The 22,027-nt window shown below is 37.0% G+C and overlaps 1 protein-coding gene across 1 annotated transcript; it reads left to right on the top strand.

The window, feature by feature from the left end:
- The first annotated feature begins 8,786 nt into the window (after positions 1-8,786).
- LOC110902800 (E3 ubiquitin-protein ligase HAKAI homolog) lies at positions 8,787-13,559 on the top strand. Its single transcript, XM_022149194.2, has 4 exons — positions 8,787-8,859; positions 11,420-11,677; positions 12,038-12,096; positions 12,632-13,559. The coding sequence occupies exons 2-4, from the start codon at positions 11,420-11,422 to the stop codon at positions 13,383-13,385; spliced, it is 1,071 nt and encodes a 356-aa protein (XP_022004886.2). The 5' UTR covers positions 8,787-8,859; the 3' UTR covers positions 13,386-13,559.
- The last annotated feature ends 8,468 nt before the right edge of the window (positions 13,560-22,027 follow it).

Genomic DNA, 22,027 nt, shown 5'->3' on the forward strand with positions numbered 1-22,027 from the left:
ATTGCTTCCACCCATGAGTTATCTTTCATTGCTTCTTTCCAAGTTCTTGGCTCTTCCTGTGAGACATAACACGCGAAAGACCAATCATTTTGTTGCCCGGATTCTCTAATAGCCGCATACAAGCCTGCATTGTTGTTGTTCCGCAACATGTTTCTTGTTTGAATGCAACTTTGCACATTTCCGATAATGTTTTGTTGAGGATGGGTATTATGAATCCTTGTTTCAGGATTATCTCAAACTGGAATATTTATACCCAGGTTGTTGAGATTGACATCAACAACTAAATCAATGCCCGGAATTGACGAAGAGGATGATGCAGTAGCTTCAGTTGTTCTAGGGGCATCCACTGGAGGAGTACCCTCTGAAGTACCATGAACTGCTATTGTTGGAACTTCTTGATCTGCATCTAGGAATTCATCATCCTCTGAAGATTCGTTCAATTCGGCAGCATCGTGAAAATCCTCATTGTCGAGAGTATTATTGTTCACCGAAGATGGTTCTTGATTGACAAGAATTGGACGAACCACCGGTGAAACTGTTGCATTGTCACTCTCGAAAAACATCCTTGCCGCAGCACTTTCTTCAACGGCTTCAACATTGATCGAATTGAAAAAGTCATCGTATTCAAACATCCAAGGCTGACCAGGACATTTGACTGGCAAGGTGTGCCGTTGTACTCTGACCTCAGACCATTCCTCGACCCTTTTTGTCTCTAGATTCCAGACTCGTAAATTCGGGGTGGCATACCCAAGAAAGTATCCCTCAATTGCTTTTGCCCCAAACTTTCCATTAGGATCGATCATAGTGCATGGAGCTCCAAACGGTTCAAGATATGACAAATCTGGTTTCCGTTTGTGAAGAAGCTCAAAGCAGGTCTTGTTGTGCCTTTTGACTGTAAGGACTCGGTTTAATGTATAACATGCAGAGGCCACAGCTTCAGTCCAGAATGGAATGGGCAACTGCGACTCTACCAACATTGTCCTAGCAGTCTCGATCAATGTGCGGTTCTTACGTTCAGCGACGCCATTCTGTTGAGGAGTATAAGCTGCACTAAATTCATGAAGAATACCTTTTGAAGTGCAAAACTCCGCCATGGCATGATTTTTTAATTCTGTACCATTGTCGATGCGTATCCGCCTAACCTTCAACTTATACAAATTCTCAATCTGAATGATTAAGTTTTTGATAATACCAAAGGTTTCACTCTTGTGTGCCATGAACGCCACCCAAGAAAATCTTGAATAATCATTAGTTATCACGAGGCAATATTGATCATTCCTAATACTTTTGTGCTTGACAGGACCGAACAAATCCATGTGCAAACGTTCAAGAGGAACTGCCACCGTGTTGATCTTCTTTGTAGGGTGTTTCTTCTTCGTTTGTTTTCCTTTCTGGCACGAAACACAGACGTCTTGAAGATGGAAATTTTTAAGAGGAACACCATTCACCAATTCATTTGAAACCAAATGATTCATTTTGCGTAAGTGAATGTGACCCATTCGTCTGTGCCAAGAGATTGAGTCTTTTTCTGTGGCTTTGGAAACGAAACATGTTGCTTGTGCAGACGTAGTAATAGCTTGGCTCATATCAAGGACGTACAAATCATTTATCCTTGGAGCTAACAAGAGAATCCATTCTTTTGGAATTTTGAAGCCGGGCTTCAGCACATAACATCCATTAGCATCAAAGTGTACTGAGAACTGCTTGTCACAGATTTGAGAAACACTAAGAAGATTGTGATCAAGTTGTTGCACGAAATTGATCTTATCAAAGCTGACAATCCCGTTGGATATCATTCCTTCACCCGTAATGTATCCGCCCTTATCTCCAGCAAAAGCAACATAACCTCCTCTAATAGATTTGACGTCGTAGAGAAGCTTCATGTCGCCTGTCATGTGCCTGGATGCCCCACTATCAACAATCCAATGACTACTGATAGTTCCTCCTGGAACACCCTGCACATGAACTCAATTGATTAGTTGGAGATGGGGACCCAAGCCATTGTGGTCTTGGGTCTTCCATTTTCATCAACAACAATAACTTCTTGTCTTTGATGATTGGTAAATTGTGATGGTCCCCCTGATTCAGTAACCATTTTTGGTTTCCAAGTCTGTTTTGTTTTACCAGTGTTGTTCTTTAAAATTTTAATTTCATGGTTGTCTGAAGTTATTAAATTGTCTGGTTTTACAGAAACAGATGTTTTGTTAACCACATCGGTTTTAATTGCCTTTTCAAGTTTCTTAACCTGTTGGCGTTTCTGTTTCTTTTCCCTTTCTTTTACAAGGCGGGGATCTTGTTTTACAGAAACAGATCGCTTACGGTCAGTTTGGTCACGGGGAACATCAACTTTGCCTTTTTGTTTATGAAGGTATGGACAATTTCGAATTATATGTCCAATTGTTCCACATTCAAAACATGATCTTCGTTCAACAAACCCCGAAGTATCATGTGATCGTCTTGCCGATGATGATGAACTTTGTGATCCCGAGGTACTAGGTTTTGAACTACTTGGTTCATTTCTTTTCTGAACAGTTGCTTTCTTAACAAAATCTAAGTTAGATTTGTTTTCAAACATTTCGATTTTGTCCGTTCCCGTTGATTTCACGAAGTTTACATTTTTGTTCTTCTTTTGATTCGGATTCTTTTGTGCTTGAGCCGGTGATTTCCTTTTTGATTGGTGTGATTTTGCTGTTTTGGCACTGTTGGTAATTTCTTATTGCCAAATTGTTTTCGAATTTCGGCCTTTGGAATAGGAGGACACTGTGTAACTGTAACATGTGGTCCTGTCTTTCCCAAAAACTTACTTGTCGAATTTTTAAAGATTTTACTGATTAAGGATTGATTAACATTCTTAATAGGAAAATCTTTGTCTGAATAAATTTTATCATCACCAACAAGAGTGTACAGCAAATTCACACTCTCCGACTCTTCTGCAAATGAGGACTTGATTGCAACAGTCTTAGAGGTATGTCCTCTTCTTTGATTTCCGCATCAGACTTTGCTGGTACAGTATCATCGGATTCATCATCAGAAGAATCAGCATCCTCAATAATAACTGGAGGGTCCTGATTCAGTTCAGCAGAAGACACACATGTATCTGCTGACACGTCTGAATCTGATGATACTTCTTTCTTGTATCCAAGTCCTGTTGCAAATTCCTTAACGTCTAAAGGAACAGATGGTTCAAAGAACGTTCTGTCTTCCTCGTCAGGCATCGCATCATAATTGTGTCTCACTGGTGGTGGATATTTCTTGTAACCTATGCATGTGACATCCCATTTTTCTTTCTGAACGTCAATGATGTGATCCAACACATAGCTAGAGCTCAAATAATTGTCTAGCTTAAGTTGGATCGCCTCACTTTCTGTTTTGACACAAGCCATCTCCTTTTGCATTATCTCAAGGCGAGATATATACAAATTAATGTCAGTTTGTTTTCTAGAAACCATTTTTGTCAGTTCGGTTTTATCTTTCTTTAATTTTTCGATTACCGACTTAAATTCCTTTTCATAGTTTTCGTAAAACATGTTAGCTTCAGTGCATTTGGAAAGATCCACAGTCAACTTCTGGTTGTGGATGAATGTCACATCATACTTTTCTTGCAAAGCCTCGTGTTTTCTTTGCAAGTCACACCATTTATCCTTCAAAGAAACATGTTTGTCTTGCAAGTCAAACAAGCTAGCTTGTAAAGCATCATGTTTGCCTTGCAACTCAGACATGTTTGCTTCCAACTCAGCACATTTAACATTTAAACTATCACAATTATCACAATTAATAGCAGTGGGTTCATCGACACATACCTGACTTGATGAACTGTCGACATTAGCCATAAAGGCTGAATGGAAAGAAGACGAAGAATAAGCAGCTTGATCCACCAAAATAGATCTTCTATCAGTTCCTGCTACAGCTTCCTCCAAAAGTTCATCAATATCAGCATCAACTGACGCACTTGATGTCTCACCCACATGATCATCGCCTGAACTCGAGGATTCTTCATCTGAACTCCTGCTGTAACCCGAAGAGTCTTCATCCTCAGAAGATTCACCACCATTGGCGGAAGATTCTCCACCACTGGCGTGAGTTAAATCCTTAACAACTTCAGCAAAACATGCTGTTCCATCTGGAGCATCACCACTTAACTGAATTGACCAGTCACAACCTTCATCTACTTGAACCACAAGTGCCCGGTTGGCATTTGATGTTCCAGCTTGGCTCTGGTTGTTGACAGGTATCAATGTACGCTCATTGTTCATGTTCTGGTTCTGCTGGTTGCCTTGGTTTCTGAAGGGATTTTGGTTCCCATGCTGTGCTGGCCTTGTACATTCCCTTTTAAAGTGACCCGTTCACCACAATTGAAGCACTTTACTGCCTGTTTATCGAACCCATACTTGGTGTCTTTCTTGCTCTCCAAGCTGGTTCTGCCAGTTCTTTCCATGAAATCCTTTGCCCTTCTTACAGCACTAGCAAAGGCCCACTTGATGTCCATCAAGTCCATCTCTTCCTTGTCAATCTGCTGATAGTCTTCTTGTGTCAGATTAATGTTGCCAATCTGACCTTCCACTAACCCACAGTACGCGCTCATTAAAGTGTTAAGCAGCTCCATGTGTTCCCTTGCTACTTCCACACTGACCTTTGAAAAGCTTGAAGTGTCGAGCCGTACTGTATTTGGCTTTGATTGCTGCCCAGCAGATGATGTATTTCCATAACACGCTTGTTGTTGAGCAGGAGGAGGTGGTGGTAGTGGATTTCCATACATGTCTGTGGTGGGAGCCGGCTTAACAGGGACTTGTATCTGATTGCCGTACATATCTGTGCTTGTGACAAACGCCGTCTGAAGTGGAGCATGTGAACCAGGTCTTACAGACGAAGAACTGGAAGTTCCATAATACATCTCAGGGTTGCATGGCACAATGGATTTTGCAGAAGAAGTACTCGGAGTTCCATAATACATTTCAGGATTTTGTGGCACTGGAACTCTTTTTGCCTTTAAGGTTTCCTCCTGATCCTTGTTCTCTAAAAGCTGCACGAAGTCGTTGATGTTTGTAGTGGTCAAAACCCCGTTATACTTCAAAATCTCCAAGAAACTATTCCATTGGGGAGGCAACGCATCAGCAAACTTCTTCACCACCTCTGCTGTAGTTGTTACTACTCCAAAATTGCCCAATTCGGTAAGCAAATGATAAAACCGGCTTGTCATATCTCCCAAAGACTCTTTATCCATACACGTGAACCCGTCGAATTCTTTCTTGAGAAGATCATGACGCAATTGACGTGTTGCTTCATTCCCTACCCCTTTTGTCTTCAACGCGTCCCACAGCTTCTTCGTTGTCTTGAAGCTGACAAACTGGTGGTAGATATCTTTGCTTAACGCCTTAGTGAGAATGGCGTAGGCTTTCTTTTCCAGATCATACGTTTTCTTTTGATCTTCAGGAAGATCGGCAAACGTAGCAGTAGATGACGCAGCAACCTCTATAGCTTGATCGAAATCTGTGGTGAAACGTATCCACAGTTCGGTATTTTGACCAAGAACGTATGTACGAAATCTGTCAACCCAACCCGGATACTCGTTTAAGTGCATCAACTTTGGAGGTCGATTCAAATTTCCGGTTTCGCTTTCGCTTAATAGAATACTTTGAATGCTCGGAGTTTGATTCGATACAAATGCCCATTGACCGGCTGATATGGCATTCGCTTGCGAAGATGTCGACACCGGAGATTCGGCCCATGATGGAGATAAACTTGTATTCGTGTACTTTCCACTATCTGGAGCCGGAGTTCCCCACCAACTTGGGTTCATGTTTGATAAAGAAAAATGATCACCTGAAAATGACACTCAAATTAAACGGTTAAGTCACACTTGCACACCTTCTGTTTAAAATTATAAGTGTTTCGACGAAATAGATTTATAATTTTAAACTTTGACGAATCAGATTGATTTTGTGGTTCGTTGTTTATCTTTTGGCGAAACAAAAGTTTTTGTTTCGTCAAAAAAATGCTTGGAGAAACAGAAGATTAAAAGTTTGGGCTTTGATGAAATGGATCAAGTTTGGCGAAATAGAAAATCAAAGGTTTTGGGCTTTGGGCTTTTACGAAACAGAAATCAGCCCATATGTATTAAAGGCCCAAGATTTCAAGTTGACGAAAATGATTTTAAATAAAGCCCAGCTAAGCCCACTTTACAAATTGACTAAACAAAAATCTTTATGTTGTTGACGAAAAGAGCCCAAGAAGACTTGATGAAAATGACTCAATATGTAGTCAACGAAACATGTTAAGATTTAATAATGGTCAACGAAACAGGAGATTAAATCCTTTTATCTTTTTGCCTATTAATTTTGACGAAACAAAGGGGGTTTTGTAGTTGACGAAACAGATTTTTATTAACTTTGATTTGGGCTTTGACGAAATTAAATTCACAAACAAATAAGGAGGCCCAAATTATGTTTCGTCAATGAAATGGATTTTCCTTTTTCGTCGATCCTCCTTTTGGCGAATCAGATCACTTTCGCCAAAAATCTGATTCGTCAAAAAGATGTCAGGGGTTGGTGAACTGATTGACTTTTTCTTCCTGACACAACAGACCCCCTTTCGGCTTACCCACACTACTTTTCACCAAACAAGTAAGATGTGATATCAGTAACCCTTCCCAATGTATAAACAAGTTTCAAACCTTATCCTCAAGGATCAAAACTAAGAAAATATGAGGAACACTTTGAAGATTTTTATGAACACAATGAATTTTCCGGTGAACCTTCAAATTCCGAACATAATATTTTGCTAAAATGTTTAAGAAAAACCCATAACTAACATGTAAACATGAAAAATAACAAGGTTTTTATCCAAACACAAAGCAAAAACAACAAGATTTAAACCGGAAAAACAAAGTTTTTGAGAAAAATTATGAACTTTTAAATCCGAAAAACAACAAGAACACCTCGGTTTTAACAAGGAGAAGAGCCAAGGCTCTGATACCACTTGTAGGTCCGGCTAGGAGGATCTAGTCGCCTAATCCTTGTATACTAACCAACCCGGTTGTGCGGAATCCAACCGTAATGGCAAACCAAGATAGAACACGCACAAAACAACACACACAATATTCACCGATTAACACCACTTGTATTAATACGAATGAAAGGTTCGGTTACAAGCTCAATGTTTACAAATCCATTAAAGTTGAAATTCGGACAACACACACAATATTCACCAATTAACACCACTACTTTTCACCAAACAACACACACAATATTCACCGATTAACACCACTTGTATTAAAGTTGAAATTCGGGCAAAATAAAGGTCGGACTGAAAGAATTGAAACTCAGACAAGTTTCAAAACTCAGAAGAAACCAATCTACGGACTATCTCCCCAATGTGACTACACACTGGTTCAACAATACCCCGGAGACACAAACACAAAGTGTAAACCACGGACAAAGCTTCCAAAGATCAAACTCATAATCTTTTTCACCTTCAAAACTTTGTATGAACAAGAACCAAAAACCCCTGTAAAACCCAGATGAAGAACAACACTAAAAATCACCAAACTACTCAAAATCCATCATCAAATCACTAGATATGACTAGATATGAATGAAGAATCATGAATAAAACACAAAAACTCACAAAACTCTCACTAAACCCTATCAAAGTATGAACTATTCTCACCAAAACCTTCAAACTAAGAACACCTACAGTAGTATGAGCACACTGCTCTGATACCACTTGTAAGGCCTCCAAATCCAAGATCTCACTCAGCTAAAGCAACCAACAGGTGTGCGGAATCCACCTGATGATCAACCACTGCAGATGAAACTCTAGAATGCAAGGATTTGAGAGAGAAATCAAGAATACACTGAGTATTCTTGATGAAGATGAATGACGTCACTCACATAAGGCAGCCGCCAGACAAAAGACAATGATTAGGGTTAGGTGCACAGAAATTCACACAGAATCGTTACCTTGTCTATTCCACATTAAAGTATATATACAAGGCAAAGCCCGGACTTTCAAGACTAACTAGAAAGCCTGGACAAAACATATAGCACAAAGCTCAGACCTTTTGCCACAAACCTCAGACAAAAGCTACACATACAAAACTCTGACCTGAGTTGTTAGTTTCATGTGGGGTCCATTTGTTCAGATTAACCACAAAAATACTCTCATGTGGGGTCTATTTGGTCAGATCTAACCACAGAAATTAACTGAGTTAGGGCTAAAGGACATATAACTTGCAAGGGGTTGCAAACATCGAGTATGTTTTCTGTAATTATTGAAGATAAATGACACAATTTGCAATAAGTGACATACATAAAGGACGATTTTTGTAATTTACTCTTGATTTTTTAGAATTCTACCCTGATGAACCGAATGATACTTATATTTAGAATATTCGTTCTCTTATGGTTTTCTTAACGTATCACAATAGAGTATTTTTTTGGTACTATAAGCTATATCGAGTGCTGATTGAACTAATACCGTCCGAACACTATCGGTACCTGTATTCGCTTTTTCGATCCACGTAAAACAAACGTTGATATCTTGTTGGATGCATATCTTCCGGTTGTTGTATCATGTGCGGGAATCATACCAACACTTTAACGAACCAAACTAATACCATCTAAAACCCGCCGCAACTTAAGGAATCTCACTAGTTAATTATTAATTAACATACCCTCCAGATAATGACATCACCATGCAAAATTAAATACATTTTAATTTTTTTTTATGTTGACAAAAATACACTCAATTCCACACTCCGCACCTATATAAAGTAAGCAATCCGAAACCCTCGTTGTTGGTCTCCGGGCGGCAACATTCATCGTCTCTATTTTCATATCACTCCACTCTCTCGCTTTCGACGGTAACCCTACTTCTGCTCTTTCTTTATCTAACTGGCACCGATCCTTTTTATACATGCATCCATGTACCGATCTGCTACGGTTTTACAGTTTCTTTTGCTGAATCTCTAAAATTTTTTTTGATGATTTTCATTCTTAACTATGTCAGATTTTGGTGATTGAAATTTTCACATAAACTAGTGATTGTTAGGTTGATTTGTTTGTTCTTTCTGAAGTTGATGAAGTTAAAGTGCATTAGCAGGTTAAAATTTTTTGTTTCTATTGGTTCGTTTAAAACTGGCACCGATCCTTTTTATATACACATATATGTATCGATCGGCTAGGGTTTTACAGTTTCTTTTTCTTTTGCTAAATCTTGAATTTTCTTTGATGAAAATTATGTCAGATTTTGATGATTGAAGTTTTCATATAAACTTGTGATTGTTAGGCTGATTCTGATTTGTTTGTTATTTCTGAAGTTGATGAAGTTGAAGTACATTACTAGGTTTTTTTTTTTTTTTTTTTTTTTTTTAGTGATTGGTATAACGTAAGGATTGATAAATAAAAAAATTGTATCCGGATTGATTTTAGGTTTTGATATATGTTATGGATTTTTGGGGGCGAACTGGTTAAAGTTTGATTTGGTGAAGAGTTTACATACATTTCTTACATAGTTACATTTCAGTTTTTTATCTTATTTATATATTTATTTATTATCATGTTTATACATTACATGCTCTGATTGTCTAATTTGTCTCCATCATAATATGTGCACCATAGGTCGTTTATTTAGAGCTGCTAATTAAATTCATGAACCTTAGGAAAAAGTTCATTATATGTGACATAATTTTCCTTGTACACTATCAAAAAATCAATGATAAACATTGTTTCGTAAGGAAAAGGATGATACAATCATTTTAGGATAAATCGTTTTCGCTAAGCTATGCATCTTTATTATAAACATAGACATAATCCATTTCAATAAGAAACGTTATGCATAGTGTTTACATAAATAGTAAGATGTTTAGGGTGTGATATACGCACTATGTAGCGCGTAAACAAATATATCCAGTAATATCACGCTCAAAATGTAAAATGTAGGGTCCGGGGAGGGTGAAATGATGAAAACCTTATCCATCCCAAGAGATAAATATGATTTTTCTTTTTTAGAAGAATGTATAATCGTATGCTCGCCTTAAATACCTTTCTTACATTTCAGTTTTTTAATTATCATCTTTATATACGTTACATGTTCGGAATGGCTGAATTGTATTTATCGTAATGTCTGCATCTTATGGTAGTTAGTTTGGTGCTGCAAAATGCTAGACTGGCTAATTATACTGATCACAAGCTTCTGTGAAACATTGTTTCATACATGGAAAAGGATAATATGACCATTTTAGATTAAATCATTTTCGCTAAAGCTATGCATCTTTATTAGAAATATAGACGTTATCCATTTCGCTCAAGCACGTGTTTATGTGATTTGTGGGTAGAAGTGTAATCAGTTTGTTTGTACACTTACACATGAAACATGATTGTTGTGTTCTAACTTTTGATGTTGTTATGTTTCTATAAAAATACTAAATTCTATAGGCGTTCTAAATGTGGGGAGTAGCCTAGTTTGTTCGTCTAACTTGCTTTTAACTTCGGATATGTAAATCGGTTAACGTTTTAATTTGGTAAAGAGTTTGCAATGTTGCTTCTTAGGATGAGGAAATTTGGCTATTCTTCTTGCAACGGATGTATAATCGATGCTCTTAGCATCTGCTTTTTGTCTATCATAACATGCGCCCAATATTGTTATTTAGTTTAGTGTTGCCTGATAGAATGTATAATTGTATGCTTGAAATATCTGATATGTGTCTATCATCACATCTGTGTCATTTGGTCTTTAGTTTGGTGCTGCTAATTAAATGCTAGAACGGATAATGTTGATCATTAACCTTAATTAAAATTCTTTACATGTAATGTTCTTTTCTATATAGAAACATGAATTTAAAGCTTCTCAGGTGTCATGTTGAGTAATCATTTATATACGGAAATGGATAATACAAATATACAATCATTTTAGTATAAATTATTTTCGCTGAAACTACACATCTTTATTTGAAATATAAACATTATACATTTCAATATAAAAACCTTACATGGAGAGTTTACGTAAATGGTAAAATGTTCTGGAGTGACATATGAACTCCGAAGCACTTGTTTATGTAATTTATGAGTAGTGATGAAACCAGTTTTGATGTATGAGCGTTGTACTCACAGGGTCGCTTCATAGAATGAGGAATTTCACTAATCTTTTGGAAAAGAATGTATAATCGTATGCTTGCCTTACATTAGGATGAGGAATATAATTTTTATACATACAGTTCTGAATATCAGATTTGTGTCTATAATAATTTCTGCACCATATGGTTGTTAGAACAACTAATCTTGATCATGAACCTTAACTGTAATTCATTATATGTGAATTTTCCTTAAATTTCACGGTTCGCATGATGAATATTCATTGTTCTAATCTTGATCATGAACCTTAAGTGTAATTCAGTACTTTAGTAACTATTCAGATTCGTACAGATGCTTAGAATTCGGCTCAGAAACAAGGCTGCGGCTGCTGAAAGTGGCAGCGGAGCAAAACCGTCAACAGGGGAGTCAGTGACGGTTGCATGCCCTGACCACCTTGTTCTCGCTGAGCTTCCGGTGGCTAAAAGTATTGGTTCTGCTAGTGGTGTTACTCTTGTCAAGACTGTTGGTCAAAAGTCCAGCCGCCCGCTTGGACAAAGGGTCCACATGTGTGCTAAGTGTGATTTTCCAATAGCGATTTATGGACGTATGGTATGTGGTCTCACATTCCTTGGTTTATTTAATTTGATAGTACATAGTTGTGTTTTTTCTTGTTTATGGTTGGTGCTTTTGTGTCCTGCTTCAATTTGCATGCCATTTTGATAAAGAGGGTGTCAACTTAATTCGAAAAGTTAAATTATTACTGTAAGTGTCAATTATTTGTAATCATATTTAACATAATTGATTTATACAATAATATAAATATAATTGAACTAAAAGTGTTCTGGTCAACCCAACCCGACTCATTTCTACCCGTACCAAAAAATGACCCACTTGACCTGTTAACCCATATTATTTGCATTTAGTTACTGGTTTCCTTGATTTTCACTAACAGCTCTCTGATTCTTGCAGATCCCTTGTGAGCATGCACTTTGCCTGGATTGTGCTAGGAGTGACTCCACATGCTTTTTGTAAGACTTCAATAAGTTTTTTTATTCTGTATTACTATGATGATGCCTTTACTTCTCCAAGATGACTTAAGTTTTATTATTAGAATCATTCTGGGAGGATCAAAAGCTCAATCTAATTGTGCTACAAAAGATAGAATTTGTATATATATAGAGATTGTTTTCACAAGAAAATAAAGCACAATGTAATTGTGCTACAAAAGATGGTTAGGTTAAACCCATCATTAGGCCCCCACGATTGTGCTCCAGTGGTAAGGAGGTGGGAATCTGGTGTGGAGGTCTGGGGTTCAAACCCCGTCACCATCCGGTTTACTCTGGGACATCCTAATGGTGGTGTACAACATTTTTTGAAACCTGTCATGAAGCCTTTAATCTAACAGTCATGTGCTAGTTTATAATTAACGTTAGCGTTAGTATTATTAATAACATTTTTTGAAACCTGTCATGAAGCCTTTAATCTAACAGTCATGTGCTAGTTTATAATTAAAGTTAGCGTTAGTATTATTAATAACATTTTCTATCTCGGTATATGTCACAGGTGCGAGGAACGTATTCAGAAGATCCAGACAGTTAAAATGATGGAAGGCATGTTCCTATGTGCAGTCCCTCTTTGTCTAAAATCCTTTTTAAATAAAGATGATTTTAAGGCCCATGTTCATGCTTATCACCCGGATCTTCGCAATTCAAAGCCTCAAAAGGATGGAAACGAGCCTGTGGCCGCAAACACCAAAGAACTAAAATCTTCTGACTCAACAGTTCAACCCACAATCCCAAGGCCAGCCCAAGATGGCGAAGACCGCACCCAATGGTCCCTACCCCAACCTCTAGCCCCTATTAGGCCACTCATGCAACCAAACCCAAAGCCAAACCCACCAATTGCTTTGGATCGGCCAAATCTAACACACATGCAGCAACCGAATTTTGAATACCCTGTGACTGGCCTCCAGCCATCTGCTTTTGTAGTACCAAATGTAATGGGTCCTGGTTCATTTGGTCAACCATTTTATGTGGGTCAACAGGTTCCAGAAGCAGGTGTGCAACAAGGGTCGTTATTGGGTTATCCTCAACTGCTGAATTTTGGACCAAATGGTCAAGTGTTTGATCCTTCTATGACTATGAATCAAGTTGGTTTCCTTCAAGGAGGTCCACCATCACAAGGGATGAATGCTAATGATGGAAGGGGTGCCAGCATCTTGGCTGCAAACCAGTCACCAGCGGCGCCACTACCTCCGCCATTTGGCGATTCCCATGTTGGCGATACGAATCACCATGGACAAGCGGCAACAAGATAAGCGTGACAGTTTGGCAAACAGTTAAGATTAATGAGGTGTTTTTGAGTTGATTACCTACCTGTTTAATTACTACATTTTGAGACGTTCATTAAGCTGTTGTTTTTTTACATGATCATGACTTTGGATTGTATTGAACAGCTTGTGGTTTTTTTATATGATCATGACTTTGGATTGTATTGAACAGTTTGTGATGATGGGTGATTTTTGCATTTTGGTTAAATGCTTCATGCAAACATGTCTCTAATCTTTGTGGTCATTTTCTTTTCCTATAATCTGTATTGACTCATGTTCTTTTTGAGGCTGTTTATTAACCTGTTATTTTTAACAGTATTCTTTGTGCAAACATGTCTCACCCTTTTAGCTATCATACCTTGAGTCCTGGACCATGTCGAGAATACAAGGGCACGAGCCTTAGAACAGTTACACAAGTCGTTTCCTAGACTTTTTTTAACACTCGAAATGATCCAACTTTTCAAACTTTCAAGAACTGTTATCAAAGTCATATAACTGCGTAAGCATGTAGCATTTTTTTGGGTCAAAATCAATCAAGTAATCAGTTTTGAAAGGCACACTTGTTGTAGTAAAGATTACCACAGTCCAGTGACCAAATTAGAAATGTAAGTTGTTTACTTTCTTTATGACTTCACATTGGGCTGTCCCCAAAAACTCTTAAAAAAGTTAGGCACTGGACGATATAAAAAACCGAACCCAAAATTGTGGTTAGACCAGGCTCGTGGTTGGGCCAATCATGAGCAAACTACTGGCCCTCCTTTTCATTGTATTGCAATCTTGGCTGGTCCGTGTGGAGCTTCATTTTGTGATAATCACGGAAACTAGCCGTCTTACCCAATCCCATTTTTTATGTTTTTCAATTCCAAACCTATTTTACCCAACTTTCATGCTTCACAACTATACAATTTTACCCAACTTTTAGGCTTTGATGACGTGGACACCACATGGTGTAAAATTGGCATTTCACATGCCTCATCACTACACATTGTCTTAAGAGAAAATGAATTAAAACAAATAAGATGTTAGTGCTAGAGCCAGGCCTTGAACTTGAGACCACTACATTATCTTGAGATGGTTTTTTTCACTCTACTACCAACATTTTTATATATAATAAACGGGTAAACATTCTACCAATATTCTTTAGGGTTTTTTTTAAGCAATTCTACCACTTTCCTCCTTGTTTTAATAGGAACTAGATACTTCAGGTCCACTTGGAGGATCAAGATTAAACCTACTTCCTTGTTTATAACACACTCACGAGTGCGGAATCCACGTAAGCATGTAAACCAAAGCAAAAAGGAACAAACACAAAGTAACCAAAGATTCACAGGCTTTGATTAAGTGAAGAGAATCAGTACACACATACACACAGTGTTTACAACTTTCACAAGGACTCTCTTGACTGAATGGTGAAACAAGTGTGTCCTTATATATGCATCAATACCCAGTAACACTATGAAGAGTGTTGTAGTGTTACTGGGCCAGGAACAATGAAGAGGCCCACGAAGACTAGTAGTCTTCGTGGACAGAGCCAACGAACCATCATGGACACCACGAACAATCAAGGTTCGTGGTGAACGATCTTCATGAATTCATTGTTCGTGAATAGTGTATCCCACGAAGAGTTGGATTCTTCGTGGGGAACCATATAAGGACAAAAAAACTTGCAACAGCATACAGGGAGATCCAAACACAACTAAACAACTACCAGTTGCATACTGCAAACTGTTTTACGTTACGAACAAACGAAACGTCGCGCTAAGTCAAGATAGGAGGATATCTTGACATGGCCGACTCGACCAAAACTATACACACCATAAACAAAGACTGTACACATTACAACGATGTAAGAACAAGCTACAGACACAAAACTACATCAACAGATACACAAAAGATACATCACTAATACACAACTAAAACAATCAACAAAATTAATTACTGTACAATGCATTGAACAACTAGTCATTTAAAATTTACTCTACGATTGCATCATAATTACTCTACAAGTCAATCATAGCTACACTACTAGTTCATCATTAATACATATGAGTCAAATTACTCTACAAATTCATCATACAACTAGTCATTCAAAATAAACCTACAAGTGGATTATAATTACTCTACTAGTTCATTACCAATACACTAATACAAGGTATCAGTCAAAATTACTTTATAATTGTATCAACAACTAGTCATTTAAAAATTTCTCTACAAGTGCATCATTATTACTCTACTAGTTCAACAAAAATCATACCAGAATTAGAGGTTTTTGATGGTCTCTCATTGTTATACTTCATTCTTAGTTCATCGATATCAACAGATTTTGTTGTTGCTTCTAAATTTCTCAAAACAAAATGAAAATTAGAAAATAACGCATAATCATTTTCATAAACCATAAATCTCAAATTTATACACTATATAACACATTACGCTACAAACAATTTGAAATTACCTTTGGTAGACATGATATAAGGTTGAATCGCGTGGAAGTTTGGAGAATCGTAGCTTTTTATTGGAGAACTTGAATCATTTTACGGTTGTATTTGATTTAGGGTAGAAAAGTGATGTGACTGAGTGAAGAATAATTGAGACAGTTATTTTATGGGTGGCAGTAATTACAATACTGTCACCGCCCAACTTTTGAAAAATACCCTATTCTTACGTTTTATACGATAAGTGTATTTGTACATGATCTTAACTCTCTCTCTATATATATACAAAATATTTTGTATATCATTATACAACACATTCAAGGTTGGATTAAAAGAATAATGTGGTGAAGATTTCCAAATTGAGATATGCCGTGGATAATTCTATTGCTGAAGCAGCGATAGATCTAAGAATTTTTTCAAAAGTGCCATAATTATTAAAGCAGTAAAAAAAAAGACAAAAATGAACTAATCAAACATGTAAAATAATAATAGTTTTTTTTTTTGTTAAATATACTAAACAAAAAATGTATTTGTTTTTTGTTTTCACAAAATATGCAAAATAGCTGAGTTATATAGTTCCAACTTAATGAATTTAGGGTCCAATTATGCTAATTTCTAAAATAAATATAAACTCTTCACATTTACGTTGGCTTCCTAACTCTTTTTCTTACTTGAAAACTATGAGGTCTATAGATGAATTAGGTTTCTTCAATCTTAATGATTGAACCAAAATACTTTTTTACACTTTATAGGATATAAAAATAACATTTTAAAGTAGATTTTAGCTGTCATTTTAATAAATAGATTAATGATTTTTATGTTCTTAAACTTTTGAAAGTGGTCAAACCTAATAGGGTATAAGACTTGTGTATATGTTCTCTAAAATTTTAAAGAGTAAATTAAAAAAATTATTTATTATGTTACACCAGATTGCAACTCTGTACTTTCTCTTTAAAGTTGACGGTAATCATACATAATGTTTGCAAACCCTAACATGTTACATTCTTTAGCACTAACTCGTTGGCTTCCTAACTCTTTTTCTTACTTGAAAACTATGAGGTCTATAGATGAATTAGGTTTCTTCAATCTTAATGATTGAACCAAAATACTTTTTTACACTTTATAGGATATAAAAATAACATTTTAAAGTAGATTTTAGTTGTCATTTTAATAAATAGATTAATGATTTTTATGTTCTTAAACTTTTGAAAGTGGTCAAACCTAATAGGGTATAAGACTTGTATATATGTTCTCTAAAATTTTAAAGAGTAAATTAAAAAAATTATTTATTATGTTACACCAGATTGCAACTCTGTACTTTCTCTTTAAAGTTGACGGTAATCATACATAATGTTTGCAAACCCTAACATGTTACATTCTTTAGCACTAACTCAGTTAAGTTTAAGCGTTAAGTTAGGTTATGTGCAAAACATATGAGGACAGGTTGGTCATTTCACTCTTTTATTTTAGACTGACATTTTAAATGAAAAAAAAATATAAATATCCAAAAAACCCTTTCACCTTAAACACTTTATCTCTGGATTATCTTTGTCTCCCTCTCTCTCTAAAAATAATGTTCTTCTTCTTCAATAATTCATAAAGCACTGTCTCCCATGGCGACCCCACCATCTGAACCAGATCACCGCACCCACCGCCCTCATCATCTAGTCTTCTTCTCCGGCATCACCTCACACCACCTCTAGCGACCAAGAACCCCCCTCGTCCACCCCATTCCCTCTCTTCTTCTTCTATGCTTAAAATCGAAAACATATTTGAACTTCACTCCTTTACTTCCGTCGAAGTATAAACATATCTGAAACAGATCAGATTTTTGACTCGGTTTTATGGTGGTGAATGCGTCGGGTGAGGGGCCTGCTTTGCTCGGAGTTACTGATGGTTGTGGGTGGCCAGTGATACCGATGGTTGAGGTGGGAGTGGTGGTGGCTAAAGGTGGCGGTGGACAGTGGTTGAGGTGGCAGTAAAGGGGTTAGGCTGTGGGTGGCAGGTGATATTGATGGTTGAGGTGGGAGTAGATGGCTAATGGTGGTGGTGGACAACGGTTGAGGTGGTGGCTAAGGGTGGTAGTAGAGGTGAGAGATGATATAAGAGAGAGATATATAGAGAGAAAAAGAGGTAAATGTACGTATCTAAATCCGATATTTTATTTTTTTATAAATACAATATGGTATTTTGTTTTATTTATTAAAATGTTTTTTAATAAATGGACAAAAAGACTAAAATACCCTTGGGTTTCCTAGTTAACACCTACACTTGACTGAATTAAAGCTAAAGGACGTAACGTGTTATGATTTCCGAACATTTAGTATGATTCTCGTCAACTTTAAAGACAAATGACATAATTTACAATCTAGCGTTAACATAAAGGAAGGATCTTGTAATTTACTCAATATTAAAATTGAATAATTGGAAATGATCAAATTATTATAGAATCCTTATTGGAAGAGGATACATTGGAAGTTAAAAGGTGCCTAGGACATAATTTTGGAGGTGCATAAACTAAAATGGATAACTTTCAACTATTTTCTAAATTTCTAAGTCAAATTTCTAAGTCAGGGACCCCAACCATCTTGGGGTCCGCCCTTGCCGCAATTTAGGGATATTTTAGCGCTAAGATGAAACAAGATTACCCATGCATTTATTGACGAGATGAAAGAAGATTAAACTCCATTTTGGGAGGTTTACCTTGTTTATGTTTGGTTCCATGTTGAAGAAGACTCGTTCCTTATCTGGATGCGAACAATGGAAGTGCTTAATTATTTTACCCATAAAAGATATTCTTCTATTTATAATCGAGTTATTCTTCTACAGGAAAAGTCCGGACGCACCAAATTATACAAACCAATATTCGTATCTGCAGACGACATGCCTTAAAACAAAGGTATTATACCTGGTAATTCAAGGGTCATTATTGCATTGTTCTTAGTGTTTTTGGAAACTTTTTCCTACAAGAAAAGTTTGTACGCACCAAGTTATACAAACTAATATTTGCATCTGTGGACGACATGCCACAAAACAAGGTTATTCTTCCTGGCAATCCAAGGGTCATTATTGCATTGTTCTTAGGGTTTCAGGAAACTATTTCCTACGGGAAAGTCTGGACACGCCAAATTATACAAATCAATATTTCCTTCTGCAGACGACATGCCTCAAAACAAGGGTATTCTACATGCTAATTCAAGGGTCATTATTGTATTGTTCTTGGGGGGGGGGGGGGTTGGAAACTATTTCCTACGTGAAGAGTCCGAGCGCATCAAGTTATACAAACCATTATTCGCATATGTGGACGACATGGCTCAAAACAAGGGTAATCAAACTGGTAATTCAAGGCTCAATATTGTATGCTTGTTAATGAAGAAGTTGGTTATGATAAACCAACTAATAAAGGAAGAGATCCTTAAGAGGCTTGCATGGAATACCAACTCTATATGGTTGATCAATTTTATTGCTACGGTTAATTACCTTGTTTCGAATTGTAACTTTAACTAATGTTCTATTGTTCCAACTATTTTAATGTATATTGTATGTTTTATTATTAAATTTACTATTTTAGACGTTTTCATATAGCTTCAAGGATTCAAACCTAATTAAGTTTTATAAACATGTACTTCGGATGTTATGACTTACATTATTACCTAACTTGAATTCCTTTAGTCTCGTTAGCAAATCTAGTTATACTGAAATATGTTGATAACACTATAATCATCAACATTTTGAATATACAGATATATATAAATAACAACATATGTTGGGAATGGGGCATGAAAAGTGCACTTCAGATAAGGACATACACAAATTATGCCCGAAGACAAAGGAGGGAAATTCACTAGACATGATTAAGAGAGAACCTAACCGGGTAAGAAATGACTGACAAAATCATGCAAGTCAAGGAACGACTGAAAACAGCACGTGATCGATAAAAGAGCTATGCAGATAACAGACGCAAGCCGTTGGAATTTCAGGTAGGAGATAAAGTGTTGTTAGAAGTCTCTGAGTGGTAAGATTCATCAAAAGGGGAAAGCTAAGTCCCAGGTATGCTAGACCTTTTGAGATTATTAGAAGAATAGGGCCTGTAGCCTATCAGCTACAACTGCTAGAGGAAATGGCAGGAATACATGATGTATTCCATGTATCTAACCTCAAGAAATGCTTAGCTGATGAATAACTGGTAGTACCTCTAAAAGATATAGAGGTAAATGAACAACCTAAGTTTGTAGAGAGACCTCTACAGATTGAAGACTGTAAAGTTAAGAACCTCAAGCATAAGAGATTAGTTCTGGTCAAAGTGAAGTGGGACTATAAAAGAGGACCAGAGTACACATGGGAACTTGAATAAAAAATGCAAAAGAAATATCCACACTTGTTCCAGTAGATCTCGAGGACGAGCTCTAAAACAAGGTGGGGAGGATATAACAACCCTAAAGTAAACCGACACCCTCGAAATATTTTCTGACACCCTAAAATATATTAAAATACCCAAATATGTCTTAAAATACACCCCGTATGTGAAAACCGAGCCCGAAATGTGATATAACATTAAAAATGAAATAAAAACAAAATTTTTATATCGCTTGCGGGCCACGTAAGACCACATAAGGGTCTAGGCGGGGCGCGACAGCCCGTCAACGCGGCAAAACCCTAAGCCGACACGTGTCATCAACGTGTTGAACCTATACTTGTGACTTGGATCAGCTACGCCGTAGACCCCCTACTATGCGGGCCACGTAGCCCTTTTGCTATATCTTACGCGGGCCGCTTAAGACCCAAAATCAGGCCCTATATAAGAGGGCATCGGGCCTTCAGTCAAAACTCGCTCAATTCTTACTTTCTCTCTTGAATTACTATATAGTAGAAGCTATACTCGGGCATAATACCCCCTAAATAACGAAGTTCTTCTCGGTTGTAAGTATTATAACCCCTGGATACGTATTAGATACTCTGCCCGATTGATCTAGGGTTCCATAACGGCTGTCGTGGTTCTACCCGACGTAGTCATTGGAATACCGTCTCGGGGAGGGTATTACTAATGTTAAAATGGGTTATTATACTAACACGTGTGCATTTGTGTAAATTATAGATAAATCTCAGGAAATCCTTACAGAAAACCTAAGACAGCAATGTGAGTAATCTCCCTTTTGTAAACAGTTTTTACAAAACCTTAACCATTTTACAATGCAATTTAGTAGTGATTGAGTCTTTGTAATTCTACAATTACTGCCGGTATGTTGGGGTTTTGTATATAAAATGCGTAACACGTTGCCATTGGACAAAGAGTTAGCTAATGTGTAATATGACCCACCAGTCAGGATTGACAGTACTGAATGAGTAATTGGGTAGATGTAAACATTGTAATAGCTCTCAATACTGTTTAAATTAATAAAATTTCCTTGATTAAACTAGGATTCACTCACTAGTATTTCCCACTGACAAAATGTTTTTAAAACGCGTTTCAGGTAACACAATGTGAAAGCCAACTAGAAGCCAGCTGGACAGCACTGAAGGCTTGGAAAAGTGGCTGATGCGTGTTAGTGTATATATGTTTTTAGATATATATTTAAGCCCTTTTTACACTTTTAGCCAAGTTTTAAATTTATAAAACACGATATTTACTAACACTAAGCACACATATGGGCAAGTGCACCCATCGTGGACGTAGTATAGTGTTGGTAAGATACCGAGGTCGTCCAAGGACACAAGAGCTTTTAATACCGGTTTATCCTCAACGTCTAATCAAATCAAAAAGTTAGAAAAATGTTTTAAACTAAGAAAAATAAAAACTAACTAAATGCTGAAAAATAAAAATAAAATAAAAACAGATAGACAAGATGAATCACTTGGATCCGACACGTGTATTAGTATAACCTTTGATTATTTTCGCACTTTTGCACTTGTTTAAGAGATTATCTTAGTTATTGTAGTAGGCCCCTTTTTCGAAGGCGACGTTACCCTCAACCCAGTAGTTTGAGTCAGCAAGGATACAATCCTAAAGGGTCGGATTATTGAAAGATAATGAATTAAGTTATTAATGCAAATTATGGTAGGCCCCGCTTTCGGCGGTGACGTTACCCTCGGCTAAGTAGTCTGAGTCAGCAGGGATACAGTCCTAAATAGCCGGGTTATAGTATTAATAGTAGTTAGCTTATGAGGGGGTCAAAGAGTTTGGATCCCCGCCATCCAATA

Source organism: Helianthus annuus, chromosome 13 (assembly GCF_002127325.2).
Source record: "Helianthus annuus cultivar XRQ/B chromosome 13, HanXRQr2.0-SUNRISE, whole genome shotgun sequence".
Lineage (NCBI taxonomy): Eukaryota > Viridiplantae > Streptophyta > Magnoliopsida > Asterales > Asteraceae > Helianthus > Helianthus annuus.